At 31.3% G+C, this 20,858-nt stretch overlaps 2 protein-coding genes across 4 annotated transcripts in view; one reads left to right on the top strand and one right to left on the bottom strand.

Moving 5' to 3' along the window:
- The window catches only part of LOC111415810 (potassium channel subfamily K member 18-like), a 115,551-nt gene extending 109,503 nt beyond the window's left edge, over positions 1 to 6,048 (top strand). Inside the window, exons 3-5 of the mRNA XM_023047689.2 lie at positions 515 to 688; positions 752 to 1,265; positions 5,539 to 6,048. Coding sequence (XP_022903457.1) covers positions 515 to 688; positions 752 to 1,265; positions 5,539 to 5,959 — 1,109 coding nt within the window. The 3' untranslated portion in view covers positions 5,960 to 6,048. The remainder of the gene's footprint in view (positions 1 to 514; positions 689 to 751; positions 1,266 to 5,538) is intronic.
- Positions 6,049 to 6,116: 68 nt separating this feature from the next.
- LOC111415803 (mediator complex subunit skuld) overlaps positions 6,117 to 20,858 on the bottom strand; it is a 34,909-nt gene continuing 20,167 nt past the window's right edge. For 2 of the 3 annotated variants that reach the window (XM_023047671.2, XM_023047675.2), the window contains 7 exons: positions 20,540 to 20,852; positions 15,406 to 16,308; positions 14,213 to 15,343; positions 13,257 to 13,495; positions 13,009 to 13,200; positions 7,669 to 8,807; positions 6,117 to 7,619 (listed from right to left, as the gene is read on the bottom strand). In XM_023047671.2, the coding sequence (XP_022903439.1) occupies positions 7,487 to 7,619; positions 7,669 to 8,807; positions 13,009 to 13,200; positions 13,257 to 13,495; positions 14,213 to 15,343; positions 15,406 to 16,308; positions 20,540 to 20,852 (4,050 nt within the window). In that variant the 3' untranslated portion in view covers positions 6,117 to 7,486. The remainder of the gene's footprint in view (positions 7,620 to 7,668; positions 8,808 to 13,008; positions 13,201 to 13,256; positions 13,496 to 14,212; positions 15,344 to 15,405; positions 16,309 to 20,539; positions 20,853 to 20,858) is intronic. The other variant, XM_023047674.2, reaches the window with a different exon arrangement.

The raw sequence follows: 20,858 nt of genomic DNA, 5'->3' as shown, positions 1-20,858 counted from the left end.
AATATCTCGCTTTATTGATTATCTTCCACTAAATTAATTTAAGTAAACTTATAAAAAAATTAAATAAAAGAGACTTAACTTTTTTGACATTTCATTACAGATTGCTGTAATTAAATTTAAAATTATCTTTCAATGTTAAAATGTGCAATAATTCGCTCGTTACGGTTGAAGCTTACCGCTTTTAATAGGACATGAATAATTCAAGAGTGCATTAGCGGTGAAGGTTTAATTGCAAAGCGAAAAATCGTTTGGAAAAAAATGCTGGCACATTAATTTCGTGAATTCTCTCCGGCGCACCCAATAACCGGTCGCATTTATAACTTTGCGAGTTTGGTCACACGTGTGGCGCACCACAAAATTGCTCAGAATTACGTTTGAATTGAGATATACGTCTTCCTGTCTTTTAGAAATATTAGTACGGTCTCGCCATCGGGGTAAAGATAAATGCCGAAACTTTTTTGCGGTAACCCATCAATTCTCACCAACCTACAACGTCGTTTTCTATTTATTTCAGAACGTTTGAACGTACTCTACGAGAAAAACTGGACGAAATTGGTTACAGAGCAGCTAAAGCGATTTGAAAAGGTTGTCGTTGAATCGGGGAATTCCCCCGTTTCGAAACGGGTCGAGGATCATTGGACTTTTGGTGGGGCTCTTTTATACACATTAACTTTATTAACCACAGTGGGTAAGAACTTATTAATATTAATAAAGAAATTAATTTAAATTAATTAAAAAAAATTAATTATAGGATATGGAAAATTGTCCCCAAAAACGACTTTGGGGAAAATCATCGCGATGATCTACGCGTTAATAGGCGTCCCTTTAATGCTGGTTCTTTTATCGTTATTAGGCTCAATGTTAGCCAACGGTGCCAAAATAGCTTACTCAAAAATTAGATGTAAAGATAAAACCAATAAACAGGTTAATACAGTTGTGGGGTTTCATAAAGCGTCCTCAGGAAGTGGCAAAAATAAAAACGAAGATTGTTCAATTCAAATTTTACCCCACAACAATCAAAATAGTGTCAATTATAAGACGCAAGAGTATCACATAGATCATTTAGATGTTCCCAAAAAAGCAATCTTGGCCACCGTTAGAGCCAGCCATGCAAGAGGAAGATGTCGACAGGGTCAAGTAAGGCAAATGTTGGCTGACCCACATTTCTGTCCTTCAACGCATCACGGAACTACTTCCAGATCGATTACTGGCTCTCTTACTTCGGATGTAGAAGAAACCGAGGAAAATGAAGATAGTGAACATGGGTAAAAAATTAATTTGTTCAATAAAAATATACAACTAATCTTGCACTGAATAACAACTAAAGCTAGAGCTAACACTAAATCTAGAACTTGAATCATTCTGGTCTAGCAGTAAGTCTCTTAAGACGGCTCTAATACTCAACGGACCTAAATATCTTATAAACGAAGTGTGATTGTTACGCCATCTCTGACTTATTAATCACAATATAAGAAACGTCAAATTTTTATGGTTATCTTTTTTCTTTAGGCCTCTCGTAACGAAACGAAACTTTACATTACATACCAAAAATTACGTTACGAACCTAATTTAACGTTTTTACAGGATGATATGTACGATATAAGTATTAAATTTCAATCAAAGTTTCTTATCGACGAAGTTTTGATTGTGGCGCCATCCCTGGTTTATTCATCACAATATAAGAAACGTCAAAACGTTGACGTTATCAATAAATAAATATTAATTATTACAAATTTACTCATTAAACAAAGAATTTAATTCTTTTTGTTTATTTCTTAATGAAAAATATAAATAAATACCTGGAATTTAAAGCGTAGCAACTCCAATCAATTTCGCCCCTTTTTAATTTCCGTTTTTTGCGTTAACTCCTCAAGTAAACAAATCCGAACTTGAATAACATTCCAGAAACTACGCCACGACCCTAATTTAGCGTTTTAACAGCCTGATTTGATAGAAATAAATATTAAATTTCTTTAATAAAAGAGTTTTATAGTTACCTGGGGATACTTTAGGTGGAAACTCACGAATAGGAGTTAAAAGAATTAGATGGGATGCATTTATCTAATTTTAAAGGACGAATTTCGTTATTTAAACGATTATTTCTTCTTTCATCGATTAAAAATCGCATCATTTACTCTAATTTCTAGGTTATTGTAGCAATGAATCTCCATGGAAACCAAAGTTTCCTGTAAACGAAGTTGGCGCCATCTATGATTTATTAATCGCAATATAAGAAACGTCAAAATTTTGAGGTTATTAATAAATATTAATTATTACAAATTTACTCATTAAACAAAGAATTTAATTCTTTTTGTTTATTTCTTAATGAAAAATATAAATAAATACCTGGAATTTAAAGCGTAGCAATTCCAATCAATTTCGTTCCATTTTAATTTCCGCTTTTTGCATTAACTCCTCAAGTAAATAAATCCGAACTTGAATAACATTCCAGACATTACGCCACGACCCTAATTTAGCGTTTTAACAGCCTGATTTGATAGAAATAAGTATTAAATTTCTTTAATAAAAAAGTTTTATAGTTACCTGGGGATATTTTAGGTGGAAACTCACGAATAGGAGTTAAAGGAATTAGATGTGATGTATTTATCTAATTTTAAAAGACGAATTTCGTTATTTAAACGATTATTTCTTCTTTCATCGATTAAAAATCGCATCATTTACTCTAATTTCTAGGTTATTGTAGCAATGAATCTCTATGGAAACCAAAGTTTCCTGTAAACGAAGTTGGCGCCATCTATGATTTATTAATCGCAATATAAGGAACGTCAAAATTTTGAGGTTATTAATAAATATTAATTATTACAAATTTACTCATTAAACAAAGAATTTAATTCTTTTTGTTTATTTCTTAATGAAAAATACAAATAAATACCTGGAATTTAAAGCGAATCAATTTCGCTCCTTTTTAATTTCCGCTTTTTGCATTAACTCCTCAAGTAAACAAATCCGAACTTGAATAACATTCCAGAAATTACGCCACGACCCTAATTTAGCGTTTTAACAGCCTGATTTGATAGAAATAAGTATTAAATTTCTTTAATAAAAAAGTTTTATAGTTACCTGGGGATATTTTAGGTGGAAACTCACGAATAGGAGTTAAAGGAATTAGATGGGATGTATTTTTCTAATTTTAAAGGACGAATTTCGTTATTTAAACGATTATTTCTTCTTTCATCGATTAAAAATCGCATCATTTACTCTAATTTCTAGGTTATTGTAGCAATGAATCTCCATGGAAACCAAAGTTTCCTGTAAACGAAGTTGGCGCCATCTATGATTTATTAATCGCAATATAAGGAACGTCAAAATTTTGAGGTTATTAATAAATATTAATTATTACAAATTTACTCATTAAACAAAGAATTTAATTCTTTTTGTTTATTTCTTAATGAAAAATATAAATAAATACCTGGAATTTAAAGCGTAGCAACTCCAATCAATTTCGCCTCTTTTTAATTTCCGTTTTCTGCATTAACTCCTCAAGTAAACAAATCCGAACTTGAATAACATTCCAGAAATTACGCCACGACCCTAATTTAGCGTTTCAACAGCCTGATTTGATAGAAATAAATATTAAATTTCTTTAATAAAAAAGTTTTATAGTTACCTGGGGATATTTTGGGTGAAAACTCACGAATAGGAGTTAAAGGAATTAGATGGGATGTACTTTTCTAATTTTAAAGGACGAATTTCGTTATTTAAACGATTATTTCTTCTTTTATCGATTAAAAATCGCATCATTTACTCTAATTTTTCTAGGTTATTGTAGCAATGAATCTCCATGGAAACCAAAGTTTCCTGTAAACGAAGTTGGCGCCATCTATGATTTATTAATCGCAATATAAGGACCGTCAAAATTTTGGGGTTATTAATAAATATTAATTATTACAAATTTACTCATTAAACAAAGAATTTAATTCTTTTTGTTTATTTCTTAATGAAAAATATAAATAAATACCTGCAATTTAAAGCGTAGCAACTCCAATCAATTTCGCCTCTTTTTAATTTCCGCTTTTTGCATTAACTCCTCAAGTAAACAAATCCGAACTTGAATAACATTTCAGAAATTACGTCAAGACCCTAATTTAGCGTTTCAACACCTTGATTTGATAGAAATAAATATTAAATTTCTTTAATAAAAAAGTTTTATGGTTACCTGGGGATATTTTGGGTGGAAACTCACGAATAGAAGTTAAAGGAATTAGATGGGATGTATTTATCTAATTTTAAAGGACGAATTTCGTTATTTAAACGATTATTTCTTCTTTCATCGATTAAAAATCGCATCATTTACTCTAATTTCTAGGTTATTGTAGCAATGAATCTCCATGGAAACCAAAGTTTCCTGTAAACGAAGTTGGCGCCATCTATGATTTATTAATCGCAATATAAGGAAAGTCAAAATTTTGAGGTTATTAATAAATATTAATTATTACAAATTTACTCATTAAACAAAGAATTTAATTCTTTTTGTTTATTTCTTAATGAAAAAATATAAATAAATACCTGGAATTTAAAGCGTAGCAATTCCAATCAATTTCGCTCCTTTTTAATTTCCGTTTTTTGCGTTAACTCCTCAAGTAAACAAATCCCAACTTGAATAACATTTCAGAAATTACGCCACGACCCTAATTTAGCGTTTTAACAGCCTGATTTGATAGAAATAAGTATTAAATTTCTTTAATAAATAAGTTTTATGGTTACCTGGGGATATTTTGGGTGAAAACTCACGAATAGGAGTTAAAGGAATTAGATGGGATGTATTTTTCTAATTTTAAAGGACGAATTTCGTTATTTAAACGATTATTTCTTCTTTTATCGATTAAAAATCGCATCATTTACTCTAATTTTTCTAGGTTATTGTAGCAATGAATCTCCGTGGAAACCAAAGTTTCTTGTAAACGAAGTTGGCGCCATCTATGACTTATTAATCATAATATAAGAAACGTCAAAATTTTTAAGAAATTTTCTAAGTAGTATTTGATATGTTTATGTTAACCCTTCCGCGTGGAAGTTAAAAAATTCAATTACTATGTGAGATGCGGGAGTGCGATCTACTCTATGCTATCTACTCTAATGCGATCTTATGACGTACACGTGTACGGCACTCCGCAGTAGAAATAATTTTATGCATGACGTACACGTGTACGGCACTCCACGCGGAAGGGTTAATAGAATAGAGAGAGTTCAGATTATTTGTCTACCTCCCAAAACTATCAGATGCCCACGCTTTAACAGCGTAGATGTTGTAGTTATGTTCGCTTCCTGTTCAAAGCTTCTTTCAAGAATTGACTTGCATGTTCCTCCACGTTGGTTACGATTACGAATTTTAAAGTTTAGTTTTCTTTAGTTGTGAGGTAGCTCCTAATGGGACTTGTCCTAGTTCTGTATAAAAATAAATAAATTATTACAAACTTACTCATTCAACAAAGAATGTTTCTAGGTTTAGGGGAATACCCCGAGTTTATAACTTAAAAATATAAAAAGATTTGTACTATAATTAAGCTTATGTTCTAGGGTTTGTATACCTGATACACCATCAAGAGTTCCTTTAATTTGTCGACCAAGCGATTCGTCGATTCCAATTCAATCAACATCATTACAACCATCCCACCAACAAGAACCACCGCCACCAGTGCCTGCAGTTTTAGTCCTAGCATTTTTCTCGTCATACGTGTGTCTCGGCGCGTCAGTCTTCGCTACGGTTCGCGGATGGAACTTCTTGGACGCCGCGTATTTTTGTTTCGCGGCTCTTTCCACAATCGGTGTATTCGACGCGTTACCAAACTCGCCCGATATACAAGCTCAATTACAATTGATCGCGTGCTGTTTGTACCTATTTTTGGGGTTAATCGTCGTTGCGATGTGTTTCACCCTCGTTCAAGACGAAGTGACGTATCGGTGTAGAAGATTGGCGAAGGGGCTCGGATTTGGATGAGAGGGATTTTTTGTGATGTAATTTTAAAGAAAGAATTGCGTCGAGGGAAATGTGTTTTTAAGATGATGTAATAAAAATCAAACAGATTTTATTTGCGTTTTATTTCTTTACTTCATCGAAACGATTTTTATTTAGGGATTAATTTAATAAGAAATGATTACTCATTGGAGCTGTTTATTAATAATACTTAAGTAATATGTATATAATTATTTATAAAGTTATTTAACATTTCATGTGTTTATTTTTGTCGCTAATTCAACTAATATATATAATATATATATATCAATAAAATATGTACAAATTCATTTAACTATCATAATCATCGTTAATATTATTCCCAATTCCCTAAAATTGACATCCTTAAAACAGTAACTAGGTAGCTTCATCGGTATCAATACGAAACTATTTACAAAGTCGCTGTGAAAAATTAACAATTAACAGTCCCGAATTGAAGAAAAATGGGGTTTTGGGGGAAAAGGACGATTTTTTAGGGGACACAAAAAGGGGGCAATACTGAGACGGAGGATGGAAGATTGGTTATAATGATTTTGAGATCCGTTTATGAAAAATGTCGCAGCGACGTCGCTCTGAGGCATTTATTTCAATTAATAAGATAAGTTCAACCATTGGCCCCAGTATCATTTTTATTTATTTATTCAGTTTCGTTATTTAAAGGCTAAACTAACGCGTGAAGCAATCGTCTTAATACGTTTATTTATTTTTTTAATTAATTATTAATAATTATTTTTTTTTGATTATTTATTTATTTAATCCCGTAGCTACTGTACAAAATCTGGATCGACCTAATAAACCTCTTATATAAATACTTTTATTTACAACGTTTAAATTTTAAGACAAAAATTGTACCCATTTCATGTTCACTTAATTATCTATTAATCATTTCTTTTAATAACCGTAATTATCTTAATTACCGCTTCGACGAAGGTGGATACGTCTCATTACGATGAAAAAATTGCTTCCCCAGTGTTATTTTTGATATCAGATTTTAAAAGATAACAAATACTTTTACTATTACATCGTTATGGATGCTACGACCTTAACGGCACAACAATAAAATTAAAAATAGGTATATATTAATTCCCACGTTATGCACATAATTTACAACTATATACAAACCTAATTATGCGAACAAAACATACAAAGTCGGACACGAAGGGAACCACTGAAGTACGCTTGGCAGTTGCGGTCCATGATGAGAAATTCGGCGATGCAATCAGAAATTCGTTATATCACAATACTCTCTCAGACAATGATGAAAAAAAAAATAATAATTTAATAAATTAACGACGACTATTTACAAATATATGCTCAATACAAAAAAAAATTTAAAATTGACACATATTTTAGGTTATTACTTGTCAAAAATCAATGCTACCAACCTAAATTTAGTTGAATTGAACATATATTACCAACAACAAAAATGAGTCCACATTTTTGCATTTTTTTTGAGTATTCTCGTAAAAAATTAATTAATAGGGTACCGTGCTACTTCAGTGCCCCCCTCGGTTAAAGGAGCGCCGCTGTCGTATGATACAGCTGTATCAATACTTGTATATGAACTGGGAGACACGAAAGGCGATCCCTCGTATTTGAATCCAAAACAAGCCAAGATAACGCGTTGTAACCTTCCAAAACGTACCTAACAAAAAGATTAATTAATTTATTTAAAATTTAAAATCAAAATTTACCTTAAAACATCAGTTGTGTATTGAGAATCTAAAGGATGTGATGTAACATGAGGCAACGGTAATAAATCCTCGGATCTTTGAATATTAGGGCTATGCAAATGAAGAGCGTTTTTAAGAAAAGCCGGACAAACACCTTCAAGATGCGGACAAGACGACCAAAACCACTTCGGCATTTTCCCCGTCGGCGCCGTCGAAACCAAATAACCCAAAGCGAGGGGTTGTTGTAGAACCGCCCCAACCTCCTCGACGGGTTCATTATTTCTTTGATTTCCGGCGCATTGAAACGGACTATCTTGATGTCCGGCGTTCATCACATTACTAGGACTATCCGGGCGGAACTCTTCGCGTCCCGTTGGACTTTGAGGCCCCGTTGACCAATTAAAAATGTCATTTAAATCGTCGATTTCGTCGATTTCATCCACGGGGAATAACTCGTCGTCTCCTAAATCCCCCGTGTCTAAATGTGTTTCTTGGAAGGTTGATTGAGTCGATTGGGTGGTCGCGCTTGTTGGAAATACTAAAACGTGAGTGCAAGTCACGTCTTGAGGTGTTGATAATTGGGAGTTAATGCTGATTTGGCTGAAACGTTCGTCGGGGGTGAATTGGTCCGGAAGTAATCTCAAAACTGAGTCGGGTTCAAGACTAACAAGACAAGCACTTAAAATACACGGAACCGTACTCGGGTAAGTTAAAGAACATTGCGTGCAAATTTCTTTTAGATGTTTCGATGCTTTTTGTAAATTTTTTCCGCTTAGCAAATGACTCCAACCTTTTAATTCACCATGTCCTATTCGCCCTAATCTCCCGACGACCAATCTCCAAGGTTTCACGTTTTGCGACATCACCCCCAACACGAAATCCATTAATTTTAGGAGTCCAACGCGGCGCGCGGACGCCTTTTTCCTTCTACTTCTATTCGGAATATCGATATTAATCATGATCGTTTCGAAAATTTCACCCCGCTCATCAGTAACTACCGCTAAAAGCCAACTCTGATCCTCCGATAGGCAATAACTCAGGTACAAAACGGAGGCTTGTTCAGTAGCTTGGCCAAAAGATTCGATCGATTCTACTTTTTCTTTTAATGGAGCTAAAACGTACGGCGGTGTGTACATTTTATATGGAGCTCGATTTTTCTCCTAAAAAATGAATTAATATTAGATAATGCAACAAAACCTCGATATAACGGACTAATATGGAGAAGAGTGTCGGAGATAGCCAAAAAAATTTTAATTTGCACATTCAATTGTACAGGGTGGTTCAAATTCGATGTCCAAATAGGCTAACTCGAAAACTATAAGAGTTAGAAGAAAAGTAGCTGACATGTCATAATCTCGTTTTTCGAGAAATTGCTAATGCCGAAAACCTCATAGCGCTATCGTCTTTTGTTTTTCCGCTAGAGGCCAAAATTGAAAATATCGTGAAACCCGCAAATGTAATTATCTTGGTTATTATTATAGGTGGAGTACTATAACTAAAACAATATATGGACACTTTTTTGTGGAGAATTTGATGACGTAGTCAAAAAAAATTTGTCGGTTTTAGATTTTGAGATATTATCACAATTTTCGTTTTTTTAAATGGAAACAACCACTGATTATTCGCTTAATAAATTCGTTATTTTTTTCTGATTACAAAAATATAGGGTTTGACAGGTCTATTTGTTATTGTTTTAGAATAAAACTAAAAATAAACTTTTCTTTTAGTGTCGTCGAAGAAATTAAATTTACAGTTTCCTGTAAATTACGGTTCTATAACTAAAAATTAAAAAAAACATATTTCTGATATTTGAAACAAATATATTTGTTGAACTGTTTAATTTATATATGTTTTACACAAAAGTTGGAATAGATTGCATTATTTCACTTTTTTTATTACGATTTAATATTATTTTTAAACGACTTAATAAATTATCGATAGATGGCGCTCATATGTTTATTTTTTTTTATTCAAATAAACATAGCAACATTTGTTTGTATTCAAAAAGTGTCAAAAATTTTCTGACGTGTCACTTTAAAAATCCCGTTTTTAAGATCAATTACGAAAATTTTGAAAAGTTTGACATGTTAGAATGTTACATATTAAAAAATTATTTGTTTTTAAATACCAGAAGTTATCTTCGTATTTAATTGTTAACTTTTTAGATTTTACCTACCGTCCCGTAACTTACAGGAAACTGTAAATTTAATTTCCTCGACGACACTAGATGAAAATTTTATAAAAAAAGTTTATTTTTAGCTTTATTCTAAAACAATAAGAAATAGACCCGTCGAACCCTATATTTTTGAACCCTATTTAAAAAAAACGAAAATTCTCATGATCTCAAAATCTAAAGCCGAAAATTTTTTTTTAACTATGTCATAAAATTCTCTGTAAAAAAGTGTCCATATAATGTCGTAGTTATAATATTCCACCTATAATAATAACCAAGATAATTACATTTGCGGGTTTTACGATATTTTCAATTTTGGCCTCTAGCGGAAAAACAAAAGACGATAACGCTTAGGAGGTTTTCGGCATTAGCAGTTTCTCGAAAAACGAGATCATGACATGTCAGCAACTTTTTTTTTTAACTTTTATAGTTTCCGAGTTAGTCTATTCAGACATCGAATTTGAACCACCCTGTACATAATACTGAAACTAGAACTAGAAATATTCGGGTTTAGCGAATAAAGTGTACCTAATCTACTGCCTCGGCCGCAAGCGACCTCGGCTTTAAAGTTTATAGATCGTTAATGACATATCAGAAAAAAAATCATAAAAAAAGTGTACCTTTTCTATTGCCTCGGCCGCAAGCGACCTCGGCTTTAAACTTTTTATATGGTTAATGATATATCAGAAAGAAAGCATTAAAAAGTGTACCTAATCTATTGCCTCAGCCGCACGCGACTTCGGCTTTAAAACTTTCTCAATCGTTAATAATATATCAGAAAAAAAATCATAAAAAAAGTATCTAATCTACTGCCTCGGCCGCAAGCGACCTCGGCTTCAAACTCTCTGGGTCGTTGATTTGAGACTTAATTTTGACGTCTTCGAAGTCGGCAATACGCTATGTATTGGGATTCACAAAGTTTACATAATCCTATTCAGACATCGAATTTGAACCACCCTGTACATTACTTAGAAGCCAAGGCAGCCATGGTAATTTTTAAATATTAATACTAACCTTAATTTTTGATTTTTTTTTTATATTTTTGTTTTTGTGACAAATATTAAGAGATTTTAGAAAAATTAAGAATATGTCAAAATGACATTGACATTTCAAACCGGAAGTTCTTATATCTCGAGTAATATTGGAATTAAACGTATTATTTGGACTCATTTTAAAGGATCTTTCACGGTGATTACAAATATGTCAAAATTGACGTTGACATTCTTAACCGGAAGTTGACCATTAATATTGAAGATAAATTTGTCGTATTTGTACTCGTTTTGTACTTGTTTTACATTACTTTTCACATAATTTAAATTTTTTAAATCTTTTAGAAAGCATCCGGTATGACTATTAATTTATTCTAGCCACCTTAAGTAAGAAAAAGATGTTTTGAGTCGATTTCAACAATTTTGACACACACCAATAAGTTTTTTCTATTTTTTGGAATCTCTGAAAGTCTTTCAAAAAACACCAAACTAATTTTTTTAAATAATATCATCCTTGCTAAGCATCCTCGAGGTGATTTTAATCGATTGGAATCATTTTGACTCCCACCAATCAACTATTTGCATATTTTTAATTCTTTGAATCTTCTAGAATACATCCGTTTTGACTCTATTAATTTATTTTAGTCAACTTAAGTAAGGAAAAGATGTTTTAAGTCGATTTCAACCATTTTGACACACTCCAATAAGTTTTTTTCTATTTTTTGGCATCTTTGAAACTCTTGCAAAAAAGATCAGAATCATTTTTTTCTTCGAATTAAAACTAGAACTAACACTAAATCTAGTGCCTAAAAATAATTTTGACGTTTTTTGAAGGAGTTTCGACGCACGGCTAAGAAAAAAACTTTCAGGGGTTAATGTCAACTTTAATTTTATTATTATATTCGCAATCTTTATAAAATAACCTTTAAAATGAATCGAAACATGACACACTTATCTCAAAAAACAAGAAAGTTTAAATAAAAAACAATAAACCCGAAGTTAGTAACAATGAAGATAGCAATTTAATTTTTAAATATTAATACCAACCTTAATTTTTTTATTTTTGTTTTTGTGGCAAATATTAAGAAAGTAAGGACTCATTTTAAAGGATTTTTCACGATGGTTACAAATATGTCAAAATTGACGTTGACATTCTTAACCGGAAGTTGACCATAACTTCATTAATATTGGAGATAAATATGTCGTGTTTGTACTCATTTTAAAGGATTTTTAATGAAGATAACAAATATGTCAAAATTGAAGTTGATATTTTAAGTTAATCATTTAACACGAAGAAAATAACATTTTAAAATCACAATTAATTGGTGTTATTTAGTTATAAGCACAATTTCCATAGCCAGGTATAAAGAAAAAAATTTTTTTTAATAATAAGTGGTTATAAAAAAATCAAAGGGGTTGTGAATTTCATCCCTTTAGAGGGCGCTAGAGAAGATTCAGGTACAGTTGAAAATAAATAGGGTATTAATTAACCAGTAGTACATACATACAAAATTTCAAATTCTATGGTTTACTTATACCCGAAATAAAAGATAAAATGTAAATTTTTGGCTCAATTTTGAAACAAAAAAGTTGTGATGTTTATACAGGGCCATTCACAGAGGACAATAAATTAAGATGATTTAACATAACTACTAAACTGTACATCTGAGGAGTTATAGGCCTTCAAAGTTGGCTCTTAAATTTTTAAATATCTTTGTAATACATTAAGCTAGAAAAACCAAATTTGGTATACGTTATGAGTGTACCAAAGGTATTAATTGGTAGCAAATTGAACTCAACTGAGGCATTTCAAAGGGTTGATTAAGGGTGATGGACCCTAAATTTTGACAGATTTTTTTAACCTTTGGACGGATTTAATACATTACTACTTCATTTTATGTGGAATTTAATTCTAAAACTTTTCTTACTCTTATTATTTTTTAAAAACCTTTGTCGTTTTCATAAAAAACTTAAATAACTAACTAAAGACACGTATTTCGTAATAAATAAGCGAAAATTTATGAACTTGTACGTCAAACTTGACAAATAGGTTATAAAGTTTCCTTTCTGGCTTCATTTTAGGCTATAGATTATATATAAGACCTCAATGCATTTATATATTAAATAATATTAATAGTATGACTTAAAAATATGGTCAGTTATATCGAGATTTTACCATATCAAATTCAATAAACTTACGTCTTTATTTTTGAGGAATAAATCACACATCGCAGCCGTTCCAAACCCAGTGAGTGATTTAACACTATTGGTATGCATCAATAATCTCCGGCTTTGCGAAAAAATGCTTAGAGCCAAGGATCGCATGTGGTCGTTAAATCTAAATCGTTCGCGAGCTTTTCCTAATTCGATGATGCTTTCTTGAGAGATGATCTAAATAAAAATTTATTTAACAAACGCTTTTATCATTTATAAAATAAATTATTTACCTGCACGCTAATATTACTTCGTATATTTTCCGGAACCGAATTAAGAACTGACTGGAAGCAACGTAACAGAGCCAAACAAGCGATTCTTTGGAATTCGGGTTGATCGGTTCCCATCGAAAATGGGTCAACTAAGTATATCACAATCGCGGGGGTTTCACTTTCTTCATCGTCATGTGGAATGTCCAACGATGGTCCGGAAGATTGTGGAATATCTTTGCTTGATAAACCTTCTTGATCAGCTAAAAAAAATTATTAATTTAACCCAATAATTAATAATAAATAGACTGCCTAAGTTTGACGTCACAGAAATGGGCGGAGCTTATAACGACTCCAAACAATTTCGTTGCTATCGATAAACCCGCTAAAACTGTGTATTTATATGATTTATAAATGTATACAAAATCATTCATTAATGACACCTATTAAGTAATAAACGATTTTAATATAAAAATCTAACCTCACTTTTAATGTGTCAAAAGTTAAAACTTATTATTGTAGTCTTACCGATTAGATATAATGGTCGGTTGGGTCGGTATTACAGATTTCATTCAAGAATTTTTTTTTGTTAAATTAATCGCCTTCATTAACACACTTGTTGGTTAAATAATTATTTCCGTCGACTGTGTGTTTATACGATTTATAAATGTATACAAAATCATTCATTAATGACACCTATTAATAAACGATTTTGATGTGTCAAAGTCAAAACTTATTATTGTAGTCTTACCGAATCGGTCGGTATTACAGGTTTCATCAAAAAAAATTTTTTTTTCGAAATATCTCGATAATTAATCGCCTTCATTAATACACTTGTTGGTTAAATAACTATTAACACTAAATGAAAAATTGCATAGGGCAATTTACACAATTAGCAACTAAAATTTGGAGTCGGTATAAGCTCCGCCCATCACTATGACGTCAAGGCTTAGGTTGTCTATTAATTTCTATAATATTACATTGTTCACTTTTTGGTGTAGACGGAGCTTTATCACTTGATTGCGTATTACTATCTGGTGTACTTGGTGGAGGCATAGGACTTGGCATTGATTTGTCGATAATTTCGGGCGCTTGATCCAAAAGTGATTTATCCATGGGTAATTGTTGAAGATGCGGGGCTAAATGATGCTTACAAACTTGCGCGTACAACCTTAACATATCAGTCGCTTCACCCTCCCCCAGCAACGTAAACCAATCCTCCACAGGTTCATTTCCTATTTTAATTTTAGCCGTTTTTCCAACCCTTAAAATGCCTTCTCTTAAAATTTTCGTAATTGGACAATGTCTTCCCAATCGACACATTTCATAAGCTGATGATAACTCTTTAAAGAACGTCCGCACCCTCGGAAGGATTGCGTCATTATCGGGCGCGACTACGATGTAAGCTACATCTCGCGGATACGAATACGGCTCGAGTAATAAACTTTCCCAATATTGTAACGCATACGGAGATAAAGACAACCAATCTTTTTCATGACCCACAATCAACGAAGGAATCGGTTGTGGTTCGCAACGATCATTTGTACCTCTCCCAGCTAACCGATGAAATTGTCTCCAAGTTAATGGTCCTTTAACAGCTGAAGGGGCATCCCAAAGTTTAGTTTGACTCTTCTTCTGTATCGCCTCTTGTAAAAGCGGTTGAAGATTTTTCATCATTCTTATTATATCTTGATTACATTGAGGACCACACGCTCTTAAGAAAGGCCACCTGTGCACTGATATGCTGTGCGAATTTCGTCTTTGAATCGTCTCTTCCATTTTACACATAGGCAAACTATCCGGATGTTTACTTTGCTCCAAAGCAACGCTCGTCACATCATTCCCATCGCGAAACTCTAACGAATTAATTGTATTTGAATACGAGACTCCGTTCACGTTGGGTTGACTTGATAAGAAACGAGCGATTCGGTATAAAGAATTTGCAGTACTTTGGATCATCACGCATTGATCTCGAACTAAATCGAGTACGCTGTGTGGTACAACATCTAATTGATCGCGATCTAATCCTGGTTCTTGTTTTGTGGTACTTGTTGAAAGTAAAAATGATACCATTGATGTTTTCTTTAATTCTCCAGGATCTTCAGCTATACCTAAACAATAAAATAAACATTTTTTTAACAACCTTAATTATTCAAATTAAATCTTTAATTACCAGTTATTTCCATTTCATCCTCATAAAATAACCCACTTCGATGTGATAACCTCCTATTAACAACCGCTGAAAATCCGCAACTACACCTAACAGCGTCCTCATCGATTCCCGGTGTATGAGGATGATGTGGTGGTGATAACATTCCATAAGGAGGTGGTTGTCCCATTCCCGATTGATACGGACTGTTGGGTTGATGCACTGATCTGTCACTACCTTGTCCATTCATCAAATAAACCCCCGCATCGGCCCCCTTAATATTCCCGGCCGATTTACTTCCCGCGTTACACACACATAACGTACAGCTATCGAAATTATGATCGCGGAAAATATTTAATGCAGTATCCGTTAATAAAATATTCACTAAAAGAGAACTAGCCTCGGGAGTCCGTTGCACTGTCGTTGGAGTTGACACCGGTTCAACACTGTTTAAGTTTTTGTTTAAGTAACTGCTCGCGGTTGAAGTTGCGGGGCTTGGTAATTCGTAGGGTGGTGGAGGCGGCCTAAAATTAGGTGGTAACGGACTTGACGGGAAGTTGCCGTGAATACCAGAAAGCATTCCAGGCGGAAGTTGCGGTATGGAGGGCTGTTGAGAGAGTTGCGACGATTGTTGGGGTTGTTGCGGTTGAGTTTGTTGTTGTTGTTGAGATAAAATATGTTGTACGGTGTTGGTCTTTGGATTCGAAGTGGCGGGCGTGGTTGATGAAGGTTGTTGTGTGCTGGTTTCGCGGTTTGTTTGTTGAGCTTGTCGATCGGTGTGTTGTTCCCATGAAGGCTTGTAGATGTAAGTTGAGGGAAATATCACAGGCGGTAATGTTTGACTCGGTAGGTTTGTCAGTGGGGCGTATTTACTCGAACCAACCATTTTGCAAACAGTACCAGGTTTAAATACAAAACTCCAGTCTTCTAATACATTTAAAAATAAATAAAAATATTACACAGGTGGCCCGAAAATCAACGTCAAGCAGGCATCTGGTGAGAGGCCAACCCATATTTGTTCTGGGAAAAATAAGAAAAAAATTCCATGTCTCTTAGTTAAATAGTAATAGACATATTTACTATCTACTCTATATTGCATTGTTGTATCGAAAATACGATATTTGCCTAAAACAAGCTTAAACAAATACCATTTGTCTTGTCCAATAGTATTTGCCTAGACATTTAATGATAAAACTGTAACTACTGTTTGCCTAGGCAGACAGTATCTGTCTAAGAAAAAGCTATCTACCTGAAATAACCATTTGCCTGCGACCTACAAACTACAAAATGTGGTTTCAATAAGATGGTTACCCTTATGTCTTGCAAAAGGACCGTTTCGAATAAGGTTAACCTAAAGAGAACATTAAACAAAAGGAATTATTAATTTATTATTAATTTTATTGCATTATTTTCATTAATTTTACTAGTTGTGCAAATTTCTTTGCATTTCTTCTGTTGCTGTATGAACAATTGTGGCGCAGTTGGGCAAGATTTTGAATCGGTTTTTAATACACGTTTTCTTTTATGCAATCGTAATAAAAAAATCAAGGGGATTTAGGCGCAGAGAATGAGGTTGGTATTCGAACCAAGACGTCCAATCCATCTTTTAGGAAAGTCAACGGCCTCCTTATTCCTATCAGATAACCAGATAAAACGTACAATAATCTACCAGTGCACCTTATGGGATTGAGTTGTATTTCGTTCAAGAGTAAGTTAAAATCCTCCCTCTTGCTTGAGTCATTATGATATTTTTTATATTCTGAGCTACTAATGCATCGCTTTATACTATCAAAATTTCAAATTCTACAGTTTACTGTATAAATGAAATAAAAGATAAAATGTAAATTTTTGAGTTCAACTTTGACAGCTCATAGCTTGAAAACAAACGAGTTCCGACTCTATGTTTATATAACAAACTTGTGTTATTTTGGCAAGTACTACGTCCTAGTAATCATGATTCTTAAAAACACAATAGATATGATTTGTTGAAAATTTAGTATTTCTTTGATTTATAAATTTGACAATTTCTTCTTTAATAAGTTTTTCTTGGAAATTTTAATAATATAATCTTATTGTTTTTATATCACATCATAAACTAGAATCTTTAAACTTCAATTTAACATATATATCATATCATGATTCTTAAAAACACAGTAGATATGATTTTTTTGAAAATTTAGTATTTCTTTGATTTATAAATTTAACAGTTTCTTCTTTAATAAGTTTTTCTTGGAAATTTCAATAATATTATCTTATCGTTTTTATATCACATCATAAACTAGAATCTTTAAACTTCAATTTAACATACATATCATATCATAATTCTTAAAAACACGGTAGATATGACTTTTTGAAAATTTTGTATTTTCTTCGATTTATAAATTTGACAATTTCTTCTTTAATAAGTTTTTCTTGGAAATTTCAATAATATTATCTTATTGTTTTTATATCACATCATAAACTAGAATCTTTAAACTTCAATTTAACATACATATCATATCATAATTCTTAAAAACACAGTAGATATGACTTTTTGAAAATTTTGTATTTTCTTTGATTTATAAATTTAACAGTTTCTTCTTTAATAAGTTCTTCTTGGAAATCTCAATAATATTATGTTATTGTTTTTATATCACATCATAAACTAGAATCTTTAAACTTCAATTTAACATACATATCATATCATAATTCTTAAAAACACGGTAGATATGACTTTTTGAAAATTTTGTATTTTCTTTGATTTATAAATTTGACAATTTCTTCTTTAATAAGTTTTTCTTGGAAATTTCAATAATATTATCTTATTGTTTTTATATCACATCATAAACTAGAATCTTTAAACTTCAATTTAACATACATATCATATCATAATTCTTAAAAACACAGTAGATATGACTTTTTGAAAATTTTGTATTTTCTTTGATTTATAAATTTGACAGTTTCTTCTTTAATAAGTTTTTCTTGGAAATCTCAATAATATTATGTTATTGTTTTTATATCACATCATAAACTAGAATCTTTAAACTTCAATTTAACATACATATCATATCATAATTCTTAAAAACACAGTAGATATGACTTTTTGAAAATTTTGTATTTTCTTTGATTTATAAATTTGACAATTTCTTCTTTAATAAGTTTTTCTTGGAAATTTCAATAATATTATCTTATTGTTTTTATATCACATCATAAACTAGAATCTTTAAACTTCAATTTAACATACATATAATATCATAATTCTTAAAAACACAGTAGATATGACTTTTTGAAAATTTTGTATTTTCTTTGATTTACAAATTTCACAATTTCTTCTTTAATAAGTTTTTCTTGGAAATTTCAATAACATTATCTTATTGTTTTTATATCACATCATAAACTAGAATCTATAAGCTTTAATGTATCATACATATATCATGATTCTTAAAAACACAGTAGATATGATTTTTTTGAAAATTTAGTATTTCTTTGATTTATAAATTTAACAGTTTCTTCTTTAATAAGTTTTTCTTGGAAATTTCAATAATATTATGTTATTGTTTTTATATCACATCATAAACTAGAATCTTTAAACTTCAATTTAACATACATATCATATGATAATTCTTAAAAACACATAGATATCATTTTTGAAAATTTAGTATTTTTTTTCATTTATAAATTTGACAATTTCTTAATAAATTTTTCTTGGAAATTTCATCAATATTATCTTATTGTTTTTATATCACATCATAAAGTAGAATCTTTAAACTTCAATTTAACATACATATCATATCATAATTCTTAAAAACACAGTAGATATGACTTTTTGAAAATTTTGTATTTTCTTTGATTTATAAATTTGACAGTTTCTTCTTTAATAAGTTTTTCTTGAAAATTTCAATAATATTATCTTATTGTTTTTATATCACATCATAAACTAGAATCTTTAAGCTTCAATTTAACATACATATCATATCATAATTCTTAAAAAACACAGTAGATATGACTTTTTGAAAATTTTGTATTTTCTTTGATTTATAAATTTAACAGTTTCTTCTTTAATAAGTTTTTCTTGGAAATTTCAATAATATTATCTTATTGTTTTTATATCACATCATAAACTAAAATTTTTAAGCTTCATATATAATATTCATATATATTCTGGATTAAGTGGAAGAGCAGTTGGTTAATAACCAAACTGAACTTTGTCCAGAAAATAAGTTTATTTTCTAAGAATGTATTATTTCTTTTTTCGCTTTTCTGACTTATTAATAAAGGCATTTATTATTATTATTATTTTCTGTATTCAATCCCATATAGGACAAGCATAATGAGCTGGGCAACCATCTTGTTCAGACCACATTTCTCTATAGATATTGATATCTTCTAACAAAGTTGTTAAATTATTTTGGAGGAAATACAAATAACATACAAAAGCATGAATTTTTTAAATAACGCGTTTTTTACAGAAAAACAGCCACTATTTTTTAGAAAAAAATAAGGTAAGTGTTGTACCATTTTAGAATCTTGACTAAACAGGCCATCTTTTAACAAAACTTTCCAAGGGTGTTGTACTACTCCTCTTTTAAAAATTAATATGAAAACTAATATGTTTTTTTTTCAAAACTAACGACTTTTGTTGTTTGATTTGTAATAATTAATAATATAATAATTAGTGTTAATAAAATCAAAGCATTTTCAACTCGAATTGTAGGTTACTGTAAATTTTTCTATCACTTACATGTATTCGCCGCTAGATAGCGCTAAGAAATTACTTAAACTAATATTTTATTTCCTTTTCATTATCAAACGTTGTCTAAACTATTTTACTTGAATCCTATGCCTAAATGCAACACATATTATTAAAATTGAGTGATTTTTAAACAAATTTCAACATCTCACGATTTTTTATGGCAACCCTGCTTCTATAGTAGCCAATAGCAGCAAGGTTTAAAGGAATACATTATTAAAAAAATCACTATTAAATTGCGAACATTTTTGACCATAGTACCTAAAGATATGATGTAAGGGAACGAATTTTAATACTTTCAAAAATATGTCTATTATTACTTAACTAAGAGACTTGAAATTTTTTTAATATTTTTCCCAAAACAGGTATGGGTTGGCCCACTTAACGTTGAGTTTTGAGAGCATTTAATTTTAATTAATTAACACAAACCTATATTTTCTTCCTGTGGACTTCCCGTATTTGGATAAATATCTTGTTTTCGAATTAAACTCAATTCGGTTAAATCCGGTTGTGGTAAATCTTGTTGCCCAATTGGTGAAGCGATCGGATTATGTTCCAAACTGGGAGGTGTAGGAAACATTTTACTAAGTTCCTCGGGTCGAAGTCCCCCAATTAACGAACAACCGGCTCCCGCACTTCCCCCACTTGTATTTCCACTACTATGTCCAGAAAGTCTTTTGTTATCATCGTGGTGTCCAATCGATTTATTAGAATCGGGTGGAGTTTGTATATGAGCGTGCAGCTATAA

The sequence above is a fragment of the Onthophagus taurus genome, chromosome 5 (assembly GCF_036711975.1).
Source record: "Onthophagus taurus isolate NC chromosome 5, IU_Otau_3.0, whole genome shotgun sequence".
Lineage (NCBI taxonomy): Eukaryota > Metazoa > Arthropoda > Insecta > Coleoptera > Scarabaeidae > Onthophagus > Onthophagus taurus.
The sequence above is the reverse complement of the archived record's forward strand: the minus strand, read 5'-3'. Positions and strand labels throughout refer to the sequence as shown.